Source organism: Melozone crissalis, unplaced genomic scaffold (assembly GCF_028551555.1).
Source record: "Melozone crissalis strain CALT ecotype California unplaced genomic scaffold, PUWL_Pcris_2 ptg000018l_1, whole genome shotgun sequence".
Taxonomy (NCBI): Eukaryota; Metazoa; Chordata; class Aves; order Passeriformes; family Passerellidae; genus Melozone; species Melozone crissalis.
Window position 1 is genome coordinate 40,439,319 of NW_026535796.1, and position 19,280 is coordinate 40,458,598.

At 42.8% G+C, this 19,280-nt stretch overlaps 1 protein-coding gene across 2 annotated transcripts in view; it reads right to left on the minus strand.

Moving 5' to 3' along the window:
- Positions 1–11,052: 11,052 nt before the first annotated feature.
- Positions 11,053–19,280, minus strand: part of CCDC88C (coiled-coil domain containing 88C) — a 95,621-nt gene continuing 87,393 nt past the window's right edge. The window contains exons 26-31 of one of the 2 annotated variants that reach the window (XM_054274951.1): positions 17,937–18,119; positions 17,503–17,571; positions 16,656–16,724; positions 15,594–15,895; positions 14,437–14,652; positions 11,053–13,240 (exon numbers count right to left, since the gene is read on the minus strand). In XM_054274951.1, the coding sequence (XP_054130926.1) occupies positions 12,227–13,240; positions 14,437–14,652; positions 15,594–15,895; positions 16,656–16,724; positions 17,503–17,571; positions 17,937–18,119 (1,853 nt within the window). In that variant the 3' untranslated portion in view covers positions 11,053–12,226. The remainder of the gene's footprint in view (positions 13,241–14,436; positions 14,653–15,593; positions 15,896–16,655; positions 16,725–17,502; positions 17,572–17,936; positions 18,120–19,280) is intronic. The other variant, XM_054274952.1, reaches the window with a different exon arrangement.

The following is a 19,280-nucleotide window of genomic DNA, read 5'->3' on the forward strand; positions in this document are numbered from 1 at the left end:
GAAATTAATTTTGAAGTTGTGAATTTTTTTGGACACATTGCTTTGATTGAGTCCTTGGAGCACCTTGTTGTTTTGTTTTAACAACTCAGCTAGAAAACTCTCACCACCTCTCCAGGGGTGAGACCTGCTCAGTGATGGAAAATTAACTTGCTTTCAAGAATGAATACATAAAAATGAAACTCACCTGTTAGCAGAGTTTATGCAAAGAGGTTTTGCCTGCAATGTGAAGAGCACAAAACTTCCCTTCTCCTCACTCCTGCTCAGCCTGCTGGTGAAGCTTGTCCTCCTCCCAGCTGTGAGCAAGCCTGTCCGTGAAGCAGCGCAGGAAAGGAGGAGGAGATTGTTTCAGCTCCCGTGCTCTTTATGGTTCATCTGTGAAGGAGTCAGCCCAGCCCAGCCCTGCCCTCTCCTCCCTCACCCCCTCATTCATAAGAGACAGAGATGAGAGTGCCAAAAGCAGGCACTGAACACAGAGATTGCAAAGTATGAGTGGTGTTCCCAGCCATCCCCCCAGCACACACTGGCCAGCAGAGAGCTGCACTGTGATCACAGCAGCTGGTGCAGAGGCCAAATCCAGCTGCTCCCAGCTTATCTAAACATACCCAGATGTTGCCTCATGCAGGCTATTGAAAAGTATACAGTGTTAGTATTGTTATTAGTATCATTTACAGGAACTTGTTTCTAGAGCTCGAGGAGATCAGTCCATTACATCCAAACACAGCAGAAGGTGATCACTGCACAAGGAAGTATCTCCTCTCACTGTGAAAGAGCAAGGGCTGTGAGGGGGGGCAGTGCCTTCCTCTCTTGTCTGCACAGCCAGACAGACCACAGAGGCATAAACAGACTGAAGAGCTTGCCCAAGGTCATCCAGGAAGGGTGTAGCAGATGAAAAAGCTGACCTCCTGCTAACTCACAGCCCTACTCCCACAGCAGTGAAAGCTGCTCTGTGGGATATGTTTAAATTGTCTCCCTCAAACTGAAACACACTACTTTTCAAAACACAGATAAATACAAATTACACCATTGAAGTTGGAAACAAAAGCTGTTACAAGCTCAGGCTCTAAATTGATGTGTAACTCACCTGATGCAGTGCTCTGCCCTGCAGCTGTAGGGACACCAGTGGCACTGCCTGGTCAGAGCAGCTCCCAGCCAGAGCTCCCTTCTGCTCACTGCAATGGGCAACAGTGCCCTGAGGACAGCCAGACACAGAGTCTGGAAACACAATCTTGTACAGGCAACTCCAAGACGTGTTGTCCATGTCCAACCTGGTGGAAAGCAGAGTGACATAAGCACAGAAAAAAATTAGAAAAAATGAATCAAAACAGGGAGAAGACACAAGAATATTTAGAAAACTTGGAAATACTCCAGGAGTACCCATGGCTAACATCAGAAACAGTATCAAAAATAACTCCTCATTCCAAACACAGGCAAAGGGCTCTTCAGGTACAACAGGCTACCAAACAGCAGAGCCCTTCCTCTGTCAGGGCCTCTGGCAGATCAGAGACCTAAAATTACCTGTTTCCCTGTTAAGAAACATCTCTGAGTTTCTGAGGAGGGAAGCAGCAAAAAAAAAAATAGGAAGTTCTTGGATATGGTCATGAAAGGCTGCAGCAAGCAGAGAACTGTCCTCTGCAGGCTCACCATGCTGCTTGGAGCATGTCAGAGGTCAGGCAGCACACCTGGCCGAACAGGCAAGGCACAGCCAGAGGCTGAACACCCTCTGCAGTATTAAGAAATATGAATGGTTGGTGTCAGATTTATTAGGACTACTGAGAATACTCCCTCTTCTGATTACTTTTTGTTGTTGTTGTTTGTGGTTTAATTTTTTTTTGTACTCATTTAATCTTTATTATTTATTTTTAAAATACATATATAACATTTATTAAGAAAATCACCCAAACTGGGACCTTTCAGGAAATGAAATAAAACATTTGTTTCAATACCTCTTAATCCAAAATTAGGTGCCCTTGGATACTTCAACACTTTTATTGAAGAATTTATAAAAGATGGCATTAAGAAAATGAAATGCAGTAACTTCCTTAGAAGTATGTGCACTGTTCCTCAGTAAAAAGCAACAGGGCATTATACTGGGCTGCTTGCCTTCCTGAGAGGCTGTCCAGGGCAGAGCTCATGTGGTACCCAGTTCTCACTGGTGGCTGCAGGGAAAGAATTCCACCTTCTGCAGGGTCCAGGCTGCAGGCAGGGAACAAGCCCTGAGAAGACCCACAGGCAGTGCTTACCCTTTGGGTGCCAGGGAAGGCAGAGATACTGGCAGAGGTAACATTGTGGGCAGTGTCTCTTTCCTGGTTCCCACCTCGGCTGCAGTTGTCTTGTCATGCTGATGTGTGTACATGCTCACAGATGTGTTGCATCAGTGCTGGATACAGATGGACAGAATTTCCAGAAAGCACTGGATATTGCCAAGCCTGGACCTTGTCATCAGACACAATACAGGTCTATCAGAGCAGGCTAAAAGGCAGCACCTGACCCATGCAGCTGGTAAATTACACCTTGCAAGTGGAGCAGAAACAATGACTTCCACAAACCTCCCTCTCAGAAAATTAATAAACTCCAGAAAAATCCTGAGTTTATTTCTTTTTCATCCAGACACTCTATTTTCTTTGTCTCAGCAGGCAGATGCTGTAAAGCAGGTAACTAAAATAATGGGATTTAGGGGCCTGGGCTGTCTGCCCTCATCACTTCCAAGGAGGCAGAGCCATGTGTTGCCTCCTCCATCACACAGCCACAGCCTGCTGGCAATATTTAAAACTCTCAAAATGAAAAGAAATTACATTTTTTGTAGCCTTTTATGTCCATGAATTATACAGGAGTTATTAAGGCTGACAAACAGCTATTGCTCGCTGCAAGTAGCAATTCCAGCTTTTTGCTCACTTTGGTCAAATCATTTTAATGTGTGTGATGATTAAGTAACACTTGGATTGAATTGCTCCTGGCTTGTGTATGTCAAAACCAGAAGCAGCAAGATTCAAAAAGAATGGAGCTAAACTGGTATAAATGTCATGGAAATGCAGCAGGAAGGAGGTAATCTAGACATTTCCTTACCCATTGAGGAAAGCTAGACTAGCTCCTCTAGAGCTTTAGATTCTCTTAAATTGCCATCAAGGAAGATTCTGCCTCACCTCTTGCAATGTCTCCATTCCATGGCCAGGGCTGTTCTTAAGAAGCTTGCACTAATACAAAAATCTTTACCTTCCATGTTTCCAATTATAATTTATCCTTTTATTACCCTTCTATGAATGCACATGCAAAACAGACTATTGCTACCTTTCTCAGTATCGATCATTTAAATGTCTGAGGATCAATCATGCCGTCCCTCTTAGATTTTTGCAGATTAAGCAGCCCAAAAACTTTTCCAGTGTTTTTTGTAGATCATGTTATCCAGGCCTCTGCTCACCCACCCTGGTCTCATTTCCAATCATCAGCATCCCTCTTTAAGCACATTCCAGCAGAGGCCCTTTCTGGCAGTGTCAGCATTGATTCCAAGTACCTGATCTATGCCTTGCCTATGAGGGTCAACTTTCTGATGAAATTCGCTTTAAATCCTTTCAAGCACCCACTTTTGGTGAGGAAAAGAGGAAAACAAGTAACTTCTCTCTTTTGCAGTGCCAAGCCACAGAGCCATTCCCATTTTCTACAGCTGAGTAACAAGAATTTGCTAATGCTCTTCCTGGTGCCACCCTAGAATCACTGCTGGGCCAGCTTTTACATTGCCTGTAGGGTGGCTGTGCAGCAGAACGCTTCACTTGTTTCTGAGGTTTCACTGCAGCCAGGCATTTTGCTTTATCCAGCTGTTCTTCTCCTATTTTCCTTTGCTCCTGCTCCTGTTCCCATCTGCATTGCACCCTGTGCTATTTTTAACCTTTCCCAAAAGTTAGAAGGGTAACAGGTTGTTCACAGGAACATGTGACCAGCAGGAAATTCTCTCTGTCCTCTCTATGCTGGTGTTTTCCAAGCTCCTTCAAAATTTAAATTCAAAGCACTCAAAATGCCCTACTTTTGCCCACCTCAGCAGAGGCAGGAGCCTGGAAGGGCAGCAAGGACTCAATAAGCTGATAGGGACAGCAAGCCATCCCCACAGGGTTGGGGTTTTTTGCCAGGTAACATATGTCTCTCTACACATTTCATTGACACTGAAAATGTAATTTAACAATCTTTTGCACCTAGACTGCAAATATCCAACACAGAGACTTCATTTTGCACACTAGAAACGGGCTTCATAGGGGTGAACTTGGCAACCAATACCAAGTATGATGGCTACATGTGGATTACCAGTCATCTGCAGAGGATTAAGGACCTGTAGAGGATCAGCTGGCCTGTCCTAGAGTGCTCTGTGGTGCAGCTGCAAGCATCCAGTTCTCCCCTTTGCCTGTGAGGGCAGAAAGGCCTCACTCTTACAGAGCAGTGAAGAGTGAGGTGGTGTGAGCATCACACAGCTATCCAGCAGCTCTGCCTGTTTCTGTTGACAACAGCACAGACACAGACACAAAGGAAGTGGAGAATGCAGCAATTTCTATGCCAAGACTTTCAGAATGAATTAAAAAGGTTTTTCAAAATCTTGGCATCAAGGGCCAAGTGAAATTATTGGTAGCCATTGCAGCTACTCCAGAATCCAGGTAAAATACCTCTGCTCTTTTTATCTACAGAACAGACTGAATGAATTCTTCTACAGTTATGGTGCCCCTAGAGACACAGGCTTTGGTTACAAGGATCCATGGATGATTTTGGATGTGTTGGTACTCTATAAATGTATGCATGAACTTCCATTCAGCTATGGAAAAGAAGGCTGGTCACAGGTAAGTGGAGCTCACAGAGAGGGACAGCCATATGGACGTGATCTCCTGTGCTCTCTTGCCCCTATTAACATGGATTTGGGAATTTTAGCTTGAGAAGAACTGCAGTCATAAGGTAGTCCATACACCAGTGCCCCAATGCAGTGAGGAAGATGAGGCCTAAATGCCCTTCAACCAGTACTTCAAAGACAAAATAGTCCCCAGTCTTCTATCAAAGTATGAATGTTCATAGTTCCTCAGCTAATGGTGTTTGCCATAAAACACTGCTACAGACATCGTGCTAAAAACAATAGACAGGGGCCACTGAGTTCACTTTTTGCTTTCCTTCTCACATTCAGTTTTAGATTCCCTTCTAAGCATATTGTCCTTTTCCAGATAAACCCCGTGAAACAGATATAACCTGAGAGTTTACCATGTGAAGGGAACATTTCTTCTGATTTTACTTATAAAAATTCATGTGGATGAAATTTGATACAATAAAGTCTTGTTGGTATCTGTTTTCATTGATTTGCTCCATTGCATAAGGAGAGAACAAGCACATGTTCATACAGGGCAGGGTGGGAATTCAGGAGCTGCCAAATGGGACTCTGTTACCATTGATATGGCTGGTTAAATAACAAGGAAAAGGATCCGTGTTCATGGGAGCTAAATGTAGGTAATAGAACTGGGCTTCAGGAATTCCAAGTTTTTTTTCAATTAAAGAAGGCAAAATAAGCAAGGAAGGAAATTCTAAAACAATGAAAATGATGTGGAAACTTGTACTGTTAAAAATACTGAAGACTAAATAGAAACAATATTGCCTCAATATGCAAACAGTGACATGGATCTTCTTAAATGTATCATTCTATGAGTGTTTTTAAGTGTTAGCTAGTTCCCATGGAGAATAAAGATAATACTCTGGGGTGAAGAGCAGAAAGATGTCTGGTGCTGGCAAGGAGAAGCCACAAAGGAAGGAAATTTGCTGGAAGTGAAATGGGCTTGGCCAGACTGTAGCTGGTTGCACTATCTGAGCTGTAGGACAGGATCTAGCAAGAAGGCTCCTTCAAACACTTCATGCAAAGAATTTTCTACCAACACACCATGTGGTTGTTGTTGGAAGAAGTAGTTTTAAGAGCACACCAAAACACTAAAAATATACTGTTCCCCATCAAACATACATAACCCCGCCTCTTTTAAGCCTCAGCTATGCAGGAGCAAGATGCCACTGTGTGGAAACACAAGACAAAATAGCAGGAGCAGAGGGATCCTCCTGCCAGCAAAGGTACCAAAGCTGAGTTCTAGAGTGCACAATGGTTCCCTCACTGGATGCTGCTTTAAACCTTTTGTGCTCTAACTGATCTGAAGCTACTCTGCATGGAGAAGGACCAACTGTCTCAGAAAGCTGGGAGGCATGATGGAAACAGAGTACATAAACTGCACAGTCCTGCTTACACGATGCTGTTAATACAGCTTCCTAAACATTCTGCCTTTACATCATTTACTGAAGGACCAAAAATGCTGTGAGCAAGCTCAAGAGACTGAGATAATTTAAGGTTACCAACTTCAGCTTAATTTTAGTTAAATCCCAACTAAACTGATACAAGGTCTATCCCATACAGGTTTGTGCCTGTTTTCTCCATCTGCCTTTTCACAGAATCACAGAATATCCTGGATTGGAAGAGACTCATAAGGAATTGAGTCCAATTCCCTGCTCCTTGCAGGACTATCTAACACTCAGTCACATGACTAAGAGCATCATCCAGATGCTCCTTGAACCCTGACAGGCTTTTACACTCCAATGAGCAAGCTGTTCCTTGTTCCGAGGATTGCAGATGTAAAAAAATTCCCAAGATTTTTCCTTCACATAAATTTCCCTGATTTCCATGATTTCTTCTACTTTCACTTATAAGTGGCCATAAGGGTCCTACAGGAGCATTCAAACTGATTGGAAGTATTCCATCCTGTAGAAGGCTGAGATACTGCAGCTGAACACCCCCAGCACTGTAAAACACACTTTTCTGTGGATTAGGCATTTTGTGGGCTCACAGTGCACACAAATGCAAGTCCAAGTTTTGCATAACTAGAGAAAAAAAATTGTCTTGCAAAGGTGCAAGGAAGAAATGTTTTGTGGGTTTAACAAGAATGGGATCATTTTAGTTAGAGATAAGGGAACATAGGCTTCCAAATCATAAAACCTCCAAAATTCCCTGCCAAATGGTAAAACAATCACAGTAGTAGCCCTGTGAAACACTCACCTCAGTTCTTCAGACACACTTTTCCACTTCTTGCAGAAAACTCCCTCTTCCCTCCAATGCAAGTCTCTAGAGATGCCTCAGCAGTCCACTGGCAAATTGTGCTTCTCCATCTGGAATATCCTTCTCAAACTCTCCTGCTCTTCCTTAGCAGTGTGTTCCTAAACAAAAACTGTGCTTTTCTTGCCATTAGTGTATCTTGCACTTGCAGACCACTCAACAACTGCAAAAAGTGAGGTGATGTCTGACTTGCAAATTTCAGGGTCTTTTACATAGAGAGGGTGCTTTCTGTTCCAAGTGTGGACTTCAAAGGCAGCCAGCACATGATGTTGGAGAGGAAGCAGGAGGATTTTATACTTTTATCTGATGACATTTTCTTAAAGCAGAGGCTGTTAAGCTCTCTTATATGATAACTCAAAATCATTATAACACTATGATATTCTATTAATCTATTTCATTTTATTAGAGCCTGGTACAATGACTCTCACCAACAGCCTCATTTTCCCTTTCCTAAGCACTCTGTCCTTTAGCAGAGTTTCAGATCACCCATAGGGTGCCACTCACTGCAGAGGGAGCTGGGCTGCCTTTGGCTTCCCTCATGCAATCCAGCTTCTCACAGGCTGCTGTCAATGCTCAGATCTGCTGCTCCTTTTTGTTCTGGTATGCAACACACACATCACACACTTTGGCATGGTCTCACCATCAGAGCCACATAATCTTCAGTTATGATAACCTTTGGATAAAAATGTTCAAGTATTTTAACAAGAACTGATTAGAACATCTGGGAATGATGAGCTGACAGTTTCCATGGCATTCTGTGTTATGTTTTGGACATGTTTTACATTCCTAGTTTCTGTAGAATAGCCACATTTTCATCATCCTTTTCCCAGGAGAAAACCAGTTTTGCTTCCCTACCATGACACCCTAACCCCCCACAAGAGTCACCAAATAAAGTGTCTCTTCTATGTTTCAGCTGAGAGAAGCACAAGTACTCTTCCACTGGGGCCCCTTACTGATCCATGCTCTCTTTAATGGGATTCTTCAAAATCCTTCAAATCTGAACTAACCTCAGCTTTCTGCCACACTTCACCAACTCACATTTCTGTCTTTAGGGCACAGGTTAGCCTTTTAAGGACTTTCCTATTTGAGAAGCTATTGAACAGCAGCCCTTTATTTTCTACTGTTCTCTTCATACTTTTGAAAAATTCCTTGTAACTGGAAAAACACCATTTAGTTTTGCAAGACTTGCCATAGCTTCTCCCAGTAACTTTAAACTCCTGTCAGTACTCTATTAAATTGTAATTTTTTTCACACTTTTCCACCTGATACCATTCTCTCCTAGTTCATGTGGCAGCCTCTAGCACCAACCTTCAAGAAAGACCTTCACAGCCCAGCCTAATTCTCCAGTCTAGCAGCTCTTCAAAACAGTAACTTCATTTGTTATTTCCAGTAACTGAATTATCTCACTCTGCACTGTTACATCAGGTTAATTCTGCCTGCTACTGGTGATTTGTAAAAATATCCACAAATTTTCCACCTTGTCTTGAACATTTCCAGTGCTGTTGGGATCTGATATTCCATGATTGTGATGGGCAGGGAAGCAAATTTTAGGACAAATTTTTTATGTGAAATCTACAACTGATTCCACACTCCACTTCCCTCTTCATATAAAAATGCAAAACCATAATCAAATGCTCTCTGGACAGCTGGGTTCATGTTCAACCAGAAAAAGAAATGAAATTGTGTTGTTCTTTGTACATCCATTTAATATCCAGGCTGTAATCCTTTCACATGAACTAACAATTTACGTGTAAATGTCTTCCATGGTCTGCCTTAAATGTCATTTACCTGTAGCTGAGCTAGTATGTCCCCAAATGTCTGGACAATCAGAAATAATTTCTGACCACATGCTGATGCACGGTTTTCCTAAGCTAAGCACTAGTTATTTTTACAATATCTTTAACACTTATAGAACGAAAAAAAGTAAATTCTATTTTTTCAAATTCTTCTTCTGGTGATTTTAACTTCTGAACTCAGTTAACTGAAATCAGAAAAGGTCTGCTCACTTCACAATCAGGTCCCAAGTCCAAGAACAGTGGAAGAATATCTAACGGGAAAAAGGTTTCGTGACACGCTACCACAGTAAATGACCTCAGATTTCTGGCAAAGGATATTCCGTCACTGCAGAGCACGCAGCCCCAGCACCTATTCCCACAGCAGCCATTTCTCTCACTTCAAACACACACCATCATTTGTTTCCTTGAGTCACACAGCTTCACTGACCTCAGAGTCTGGGCCCGCAGTCGCAGCCCTTCGGCTTTCTTGGACACTGCTGCCAGCTCAGCGCCCTCCTCGGGACGGATCTCCCTCAAAAACCCTCCTTTAACAAAAACCCCATCTCGAGAATTAACGAGCCACTGAACGGCTTGAAGCATTGAATCCAGAACCACTCCAGCAGCACTTAGCACACAATTAGCAACCTTCGGAGAGCACACCCTTCCCTCCTGTCAGGAAATATCAGCAAAGGCAGCGTGCCGAGGCCCGTGGCGCCTGCAGATCCTTTCCCCGGTGTCCAAAGGCGGCGGCGGCAGCTGTGGCCGCCTCAGCCGGCTCGCCGTGCCCCTCCCGCAGCCGGGCCGGGCCGCACAAGCTGCAGATTGAAACCGCTGCCATTCCATCTGCACTTCTTGGGAGGCATCGAGCGCGGGTCGGGCAGCTCCGCGCCATCCTTTACACCCAGAACACCTCTCCCCACAGTTCCGCCACCTCACGGCACCTCCACCTGCGCAACTCCGGAGGATTTGCCGATCCGTGTCTCTCTGAACACAATCGCTTTCTCCCCCTCAGGCACCAAAGCGCGTTTTGTGCCGCTCTGGGCTGGCCTGAGGAGGCCGGAGCGCAGCAGCCCCGGGCTGAGGGCAGGCCCGGGAACAGCTGAGCATCGATGAACCGAGCAGATGGCGAAATCACCGCACCTGCCACGGCAGGGCAGGCACCGCTACCAAAACCAACCTTAACATCCCCAGAGAGGCCCGAGGGCCACAGACAGCACTGTGTGCTTCAACAGCTGTTCCATGGGATAACCTCTGTATTTAAAATCATCCCATAGCTGAATGGTACTGCAAAGGTATTCAGTACGTTTTAATTCAAGCTCATTAGAACCGAGAAATAATTGTAAATAACTCAGAAACTGCCAACTAAGGTGTGCCACTGGGCAGGTATTTATAGCAAAAGCAGATCTACAGTAACTAACAAGGCACAGATCACTTTCTCAGCCCAGCCTGCAGGTGTCCTCCAAAAAAGGAGCTGAAACAAGGGAGAAACACCAGTCTCAAACCTTTAGCGGTCTGGCCAAGAATCCATTTTGAGATAAAATTTATAGAAGAAGAATTTCAGTTTACTAAGAACATTCACTATGTTCTAAAATTACCATATAGCACCCATTAATTTTAAATTTGTTGCAAAACTATAGTTTGCAAATAAAATAGTAGAGAGGGCAGAAAGGGTTTTTTGCCATTCTCTCCATGTTGAAAGATGAAGAATTTCTCATTTTTATATGGCATCCTGAGAGTTAAGTACAAAACAGACTATATAAGATGCAAGCTTGGTCAAAATTGGCAGCATGTTTGCCCTTGTCCAAAGTGGTCAGAGAAGCATAAAAATCAAACAGTCCAATTCTAGAGTGAATTGTAACTCACTTATTGTATCTTCAACCCCCCTGTAGTCTTCAGTAAGAAGGTGACAATCAAACAAAGAGACTCCTGATACACCTTCTATGTTATAAAAACAAACCCAACTTCACCACACAGACATGAAAATCAATACTAAGGCTTGTGAAGAGCTGTTGCAGACAGACCTCCAGCAGAGTCACTCACATTTTTGGCGGTTTTTATTTTTCCAAGGACAAAAAGTAGAACACCAATCTGTTTTATTTTAGTCTTTATTATAAACAATTCTGTAGTTTTCAGAATGGGATTGCTACATATTAGATAACAAAAACATCAAATGAATCAGTTTTATCTTTTACTAAATTAAATCAGAACCAGCAAAAGAAGTATTTTTTTAAGGATTTAGTCTATTGCAAGAAGAACAGCTTTACAAACATGGAAATTAAGATACACATTTGATCATATATACATAAGCAGCTGATGACGCTCTGGACAGAAACATACAAAGAACTTCTTTGCCCATAAATAGATTTTTTAAAGTATATTTCTTTCACATGTGTACAAAATTATTTTGCTTCTATACTGAGAAAAGTTCTTGGAGACAAACAAGGACTTCTAAGAGACAAAAGCCCACACAGGATGTGTGTGGGCTGTCATGCACAAAAGAATGTAATAATACAATTTACACAGCATTCTTATACAGTACTTGAGCTTCTTATATACATACTTACAAGACACTTTTGTACATGAGATGCCACCTTTGCAATTGGAATGGCACCTCCCCTGAAAGGCTGCATTAGTTCCAGTGTTTGTATAAAAGATAAAACAAGTTTCAAAAGGCAGCACCACTCTGCAGAGTCAAGGATCCACTGAGCTGCAGCTATAGTGAAGGCAGTGGGGTAATTCTGCTGGCTTCTATGCTTACACAGCCCAAGTGGGAAAGGTTAAGATATGACCCTTGAAGTCTATACAATACCTACTACAAGATGTGTCTGTGGCTAGAAAAACAGATTATAGCAGATCCATGGCTAAAGCCACACACTTTTGCTCTTCATCTCTTCTATGCTACTTAAGAAGATTCTGTCTTTGGGGGAGAAGTCTGGCTTTCATATGACCTTTTCAGTATGGTTATTTACCAATAGTGGGGCTGAGTTTAGCACACACAGGACCTGTGAAACTTTTCTTTAATGTATGCAGAAAGAGTGCATAGTGCAGCAATGACAGGAGACCCTGCTAAGCTTCTGCTGGACTGGGGAATGCTCAGAACCTGTAAGAATCAGGTGCCAAGTTTGCTGTGAGATTAGGTCAGGCTTCCACTTTGTTTTAGGCACAACAGTGTCAGAAGGACTGGGGTTTTGCTCCTTGATTCTCTTTATCACACTTTGTCCAACTAGGAAACAGTACCCAGAGAAAACTCAGAGCAACCTACAGGTGATGCCTTTTAAGACCTGACTGTCTAGATAAATGGTACCTGGACATCAGCCATACCCAACACACGTTACAGCTACACTGTGGCTTACACACAGCCATACTCATACCAAACCGTCTGCTGATCCCCCTGGGGGTCAGGAGACCCAGGAGTGCTGCTGGAGCTGTTTCCTCTCACAGGCTCCTCCACAGCCCCAGAGCTGCTTTCCAACAGCTTACCCTGGCACATGGTAAGTAGGGCATCGCCCTGGCCTTGTCCTGGGGAACTATTTGCCTCAGTGCTGCTGCAAACAGCTCTGGCAGGGGCCACTGCGGCCACCTCCTCAGTACGAGGCGCTGACTTGGGTTTGACTTTGGAGGGAGTATGGGATGCAGATGAGTAGTGTTGCCCGGCGTTCACACGCTCTTGCTGCTGGACATTCAGACTGCTGCTGGATGCAGTGGGTGAGGCAGAGAACTGATGGAAGGAGAGTGGCCTCTCATCTTTAGGTGGGAGCAGGGAAAGGCGCCTCGCTTCGAGCTGCCGACAGCGGGAATCGGCACCTTGCACGGAACCCGCCGCCTTTGCGGACTGCGGCCGCTCCCTCAAGGGTGCCTGGGAGCTCGTTGGCACAGAGGCCCTGGTGCCCTGGCAGACAGTGTCCTTGCCCCCATGCAGCTCTGCTCCTGACTTCTGAGGGCTCTCCTGCCTGTAGGCCTCTGGGCCAGCAGCCCTGAGGAGGTCTGCAGAGGCCAGGCTGAATGCCCTGTTCAGCGACGTGCTCCTCCTGCCCGCGGTCCCGGGCTGCTGAGGCTGTGCCATCTGCCGCACCCCGCTGGCACACTGCTGATGTGCTGGGTGAGGGAGCTTAAGGGACCCTTGGGGGTTTGCCAGAGCATCAGGTTCAACTTGTCTCAGGTTTGGCTTCATGTAATTGTCAGGCTTAGCCATTCTTCCTTCTTCACCAGCCACAGCCATCTTCACAGTTGGAGCAACAAGACTAGTGGACATCTTAGCAGCCTCCTTTCTGGATGGCTGAACCAGCAAGTTTCCAGCAGCTGAAGGCTCATTTGCTTTCCTAAAATAATCACTGAGCAAGTCATCTCTGTTTGTGGAGGTGTCCTGGTGTGAGAAAATATGCATGTCACATTAAAGACAACACATTTTGTTTAAAGAATCATGCAGAACATGGTATTCACAAAATCTTCCTTCCCACTTAAATCAAACACAATAATAGATTTTACATAGTGGAAACAGAAGAATGTTTAAAATGGGTATAAATCCAACCCAAGGAACAATGTGCTTATTGTAATTAGATTGTGACAACCTTGCTTGCCAGGTTAATTGTCATAATTTTAAAATAATTTTGGTTGCAACCTGGACAGCTCTTTTGCTTTCTTTCACATCAGCCACTGTCACTTTAACATCAATATCGTATTGATGACATCAGACATTAGTATCAGCAGATATCAATTATATCTGTCATATTCCAGAATATAGTTTATCTGGATAACTCTACTGTAACTTCAGGAATGTAACAGAAGTCAACACCTTGGGGAGATCTGCTAGCATTACAAAAAAATTTAATTCCTTCTGCATCGATTCCCTTCCCCTCTCCCATTCAATACGTGATGTATGTTAAGAGCTGCATGTACAATACAATGAAATGTACAAAAATCATTACAAAAATTGTTTGCCTACAATGAACTTACAAATTTCATGTCAGACAATTAACCTGGCAGTAAAAGAAAATATACAGTGAGTATTGCATGAGGATGGTCCATGCAATCAAAAAATGGTGATGTTTGAACAGCTGTCACTGTACTATTAGTAAAAGACATGCTCAGAACAGTTAAGGGACATGCTGTCATTACAAACAACAATGATAAACAAGCTCATGAAATTTACTTCTTTACTCTTCTCTAGGGAGCATGTTTAGAGCTTAAGACACTTATTTCACTAGTGTTCCAAATATTTCTTCCAGTCAAAAAACTCATTTTCCATAAGCAAACACCATCAATGGCAATAGTGCAGTGTGAAAATTTCTAAGCTAAACTAAGTGTTAAAGTGTTAAGGTTATTTTTAACTTTATTTAAACAGCTGTTATGGACATTAGCATTACAGAATGACGAGTCCTCCGAAAGCACGCATGTGTACGAACAAACGCTGCAAAGGCTTCATGAGCAATTAATGCAAGTGATCTGGCAGCCTTTAAAGTAACAACTAGGAGTTACAGTATGCTTCTATAGGCATTAATATGCTAGCAAAAGCTGTGGTAAGTCAGGAGCTGTTGCCTTCATAACAAGAACAATGGATACCCTGGGGATATAGAATGAAGCAGATCTCCTATTTCCCCTGCCTGTTCTGTGCCTCATGCTGCTGGGATATGAAACACTGAGGACCGACTCGAGAGACTGCGAATGTTCCTGATGGATGGAAGGACATAGGGAGTAGCAAGAGGGATACAGGGCATCAGCTTCTAACAGAAACTGGTGTAATGAAATCATTTCACTCTCATTTAAACTGCGCCGATGCTGAAAAGGAACAGGATGACAGAAAGAATGAAAATGGACATGGTCAGGTAGTCACAGACAAAAGTAATAATTTTAAACATCTCCAAAAGCTAAGAATTGTACTTAGGGTAATGAGGGAATAGGAGGTATATTTCAACATTTCTGTGAAAATTCAAGGACCAGAATTTACTGATGCAACAAAATGGCACTGCTCTGCTGATTTCAATACTTTTACCAAGGCATTTATAAAACAGAAATCTCCATTCACTTAGACTATCAATTAACTGTTTTTAAGATACTAACCTGTTCAATAGTGCACTGCCTCACTATTGTACAGCATGTCTGAGCAATGAAAGACAAATGCCATCTTGAAAACAAACATTTAGTTCTTGAAAAAGGCACTTCAATGAGTGACATATTATTGCAGTCACTGAACCAACAGGGCAGTGTCAATCAACACACAAACATGGTGAAAGTATCAAAAACTTCCTTTTGCGAGAAGAGCCTTTCTCAAACACACTGATATTTTCAGATTATGAGATGGTTTTAACAACTGCGTATTTTGCACTCAAACTGAAAATTATTCTAGGTTTCATTCCTAATTTTAGATTTAGTAGCTGAAAATTACTCAGAAAACATACCAGTTTATAAATAAAGACACCTGGAGCTGAGAACTGATGATACGAAACCTTGACCGCAATTATTTGCTAGCAAAAGTACTTGCAGTGAATTATCTGATTTGCCATAGCTGATAAACAAAAATGAATTAGCAGAGTGCTATATGAAAGCTAATTTTACCTTAGTTATTGAAACGGTCTCATTTGTTTTGCAAGATTCAATAGTACTTATGTATATGAACAAGGATCCTCTTGTCTCTCTCTGTTTCCCTATGCCCTCATCCTCCTAAATCAGTTTTGAACAGTTTGACATCTGAAATGGGCTATCTAGCTCTATTTACTTACACTTGGTAGAGACAGCCTGTTGCTCTCTTCCAAGAACTCTTCCAAAGTTACCATCTCACTGCCAGGCGAGGCAGATCGCTGCCTGCCTGTGTGAGACTGGGATGGATTGCTCCTCTGAGGTATATCACAGGACATCAAACCATTCCTGTGGGAGGAGGACTCATGCCTGCTGCCAGGGCTAAAGAAAGCAGCAGCAGAGTGAAGGGAATATGTATCTCGGAGCAAGACTGGTGCCTCTCTGCTTGGCACCATATCTTCACTGCTGAGGCTCTCAGTTCTACCATGGATATGGTCTAAGGAACCTGAGGAGAAGCATAAATACCATTAATGACACTGCTCTGACATAATTCCAGTAGATTTCACACTCAGGTGGGAACTTATCATCCAGGGCTGTTTCCACACAGACTGGGCAGCATTTTTTACCTTCATTTTTTCAGAGCTTTGAAAAATCAGGACTACTAAATATCTTACAGCACCTTAAACAAGCACAATTACTTCACCAGAGAATAAAAATAGCACTGGGGGCTAATAAAAGCCTTATATTAGTAAGATAATGTTGGAGTGCCTCTTTACAAGCTGTGTGTCATTGAACCATCTCTCAGTCCTGGCTGTGTGATCTGAGAGTTAGAACCTGACAGTGGAAAAGCAGAAAGCGGCTTTTTCCACAATATCAGGTCTCTTGGTGTCCTTCAAGGATGCACAATTTGCAAAAGCAAATCTCGAGAGCACAATGATTCCCTGCACAAGCTGTGTGCAGAGTAAGAACCACAGAGATCTCTTGTGAGAGTCTAAGAGTGGCCTGATATTTCCCACAATACGATGCCAGTCAGACTGAAGCAAAACTCGACTGTCTGCCTTAAAAGCCACCCCTTGCCAGAATCAATCTTAGAAAAGCACTTCTTGCCAGCAGTTTTGATTCCCAAGACAGCCATGTCCAGATTGCATAATCATTACCATTTCAAAACAAGTCTTCAAAATTAATTGGAAGGAAAGTGGCATTTTACACACAGTTTCATGGAATTTCACTTCCTGTTTGTCACAACTCAGCTGTAAAAGCTTTACCTTTCAAATTGAGAGGTGAACTACTGCTGGAAGCGTTCCTACTGCTCTCTAAACTGTTTGGCCTGGACACTGAAAAACACAAATCAAGCATTGAACAAACAGATCTGAAGTTCCTCTGATTCTCTAAAAGACTTGGCTACAGTCTCCCTTCTGAAAATAGGACCTGTGAAACTAAGTCACTTTGAAAACATTAACAGCATAATAAACACAGGATGCCAAGATCAGGACAGAGTAGAAAACACCTTCATTTTTCAAGTTGTTTAGGATCCATCTTGTTTATCTCATTTTTTGCACAAAGAAACACATTCTAGGTTTTTACAGTAACTATAAAGTAACGCAGATACTGAAAAAGTTCAAGAATAAGTTGCTGTCTCTTTTTCAGTTTTCTTTGGAAGGAGCTGGTGGCCAGCTTGCAAATTCAGTTTTCCGCAAATTCAGTTTTCTCTAAGCAGGCAGTGCTGCTGCTTCAACAGCATTCCCACTGTGCATCCACAAGCCCCACAACAAATTTCTCTTATTGCTGATTCACTCCCTTAAGTAAGGAATTAAACATTCTCCAGAAAAATCAACAACTAACCTGCAGGACATGCATTAAAAGGTCTGTTGGTGGTGGAAGGCAACTTGCCTCAATGCCAGCATTGCTTTGAAAATTCATTTTGCCAAAATATCCATTAAAAGCTTCAACAGAAAACCAGAAGCAGTTAGAATCCCATTCCCAAAATGGTGCTGAATTACTACATCTCCTTCTGTAATATAAATGCAACTAAACCACTCCAGGACAGCTCATGTGGATGCAATGAAACAAGTCTTAATGCAGATGTTTTGAGCACTCATGTTACAAGCTTACCATGCCATCTGGTGCTTGGAAACTCCACCTCTGGGGACTGCTCACACAGGTGATCTTCTGAATTATAGCCTGGAAAAGAACATAAAACTTATAAGGCCAACTGAACACAGAAAGGTTAATCCTTCAGGTCTGTCTCCAATACATTCTAGCTGTGTAGAAGACTGAGGTGATCAAGAGGGTTTTATAGGCCCATCTTCTAAGCACTGCACAGGGAACCACTGAAGAACTGACTCTCAAATATGCTCTGCCAAGTTGATGACACTACAAGAGCGAGTAAACCCCACACCTCATCAATTAAACCATTCAGCAGATAAAGCAAGAGTGAAAATATCAGTGCTCTGAAAATATCAGAATTGAATGCCACTAGCAGCCTTGCAGGAACTGTGAAGCAGCCTGCCTGGCACTAGCAGCTGCTGTACCAAATGCACACACACCTTTTGGCCTGCTCTGGAGCCGGGAGATGGGAGTGGAAGTGTGCACGTGAATGGCTGAGCTTGAGTAAGTCCTGGGACCCATTTCCACACAGCTGGCTTTTGCTGCAGAGTCTGCTGAGATTTCAGCATTATCATTGCTGCCTCCGTGATGGGAATTCCTTTTTTGCTTTAGGTCCATTAGCACTGGTGGGGAGAGAAGTAAATGAATAAGACTCAATGAAAAATAGCATTAGGGGATTTGTATTTATCTGCCCATACAAACATGACAAACAGGCACAAAGAAACTGCACAACAGAGGCGCTAATTTGGCAAGCTTTTCCATAAACAGTGCAATAGTGGATAGGAAATTTCTGCCACCAGCTTGTCAATCATGTGTGCTCTCTGTAAAGTGTGGGAGTGACAAGGGCTGCTTAGTGCCAGTGGGAGGGTTGATATTATACATGCAACAATTACTGTGAAAGGAGGAAGAAAAGGAGCAAAGACATGAATCCAGAAAAGATAAGTGAGGTGTGAAATTCCCTTAACATTATTCCTCGCAGGTGCATTTTATAAGAACTTACTTCAGTAATAAAATAGAATAGGGAAAGAGTGACAGTAGTCATGCTCTTACTCAAAGAAAAATAATGCTGATTTGAAAATTATCTATCATGATCCGTGCACTAAGCTAACTGCTTTCAGGTTTATATCTTTGCTGTGGATAAGAGCTCAGTCTTTACAAGGTTGAAACTCTGCTCTTACAATGTCCTGGTGCAATGATTTTTAAGTGAAGTTCCTGGGATCTTAGCAGGAAAATAACAAAAACTCTGCTAGAATATAATTTAGATTAAGAACCTGAAAAATTATTTTCTACTGAAAAAGCAGGTTAATTAATTTCTTGTAATGTCAATGTAATGCTTCAAGGCACACATAGAACAAAATTTTAAATTATTTACTGCAGAAAACACACCTAATGAGAACCAGGATTCTAGATTTTATATGTTTCTATGGAATACTTGATTAAGTAACAGAAACTAAATGCTGAAAATGCAGCAGAGTGCAGCAGTCAAAATAAGCAACTTGCAGAGACAATGGACAGACAGTTCAAAGCAAAGGGCAGCTGTGAAGTTGTATTAGAGAAATGGACCAATGTGCTGTTATCTAAGGTGGCCCCTGGAAGTTGACTTGATTCAGGAACAGTATTTTCTCCCTAGGTCTGCATGGGCTTCACAGTCTGGGCCAGCACTTGCTCTCAGAATTGAAACATATGCCATGCCTGCAGGGGCAACTACTGGCTAAAGGTTCACATGCAGATCTGTATTTCTAACTGACTTCCTAGATACACTTAACACCTTCCACAGATGCCAA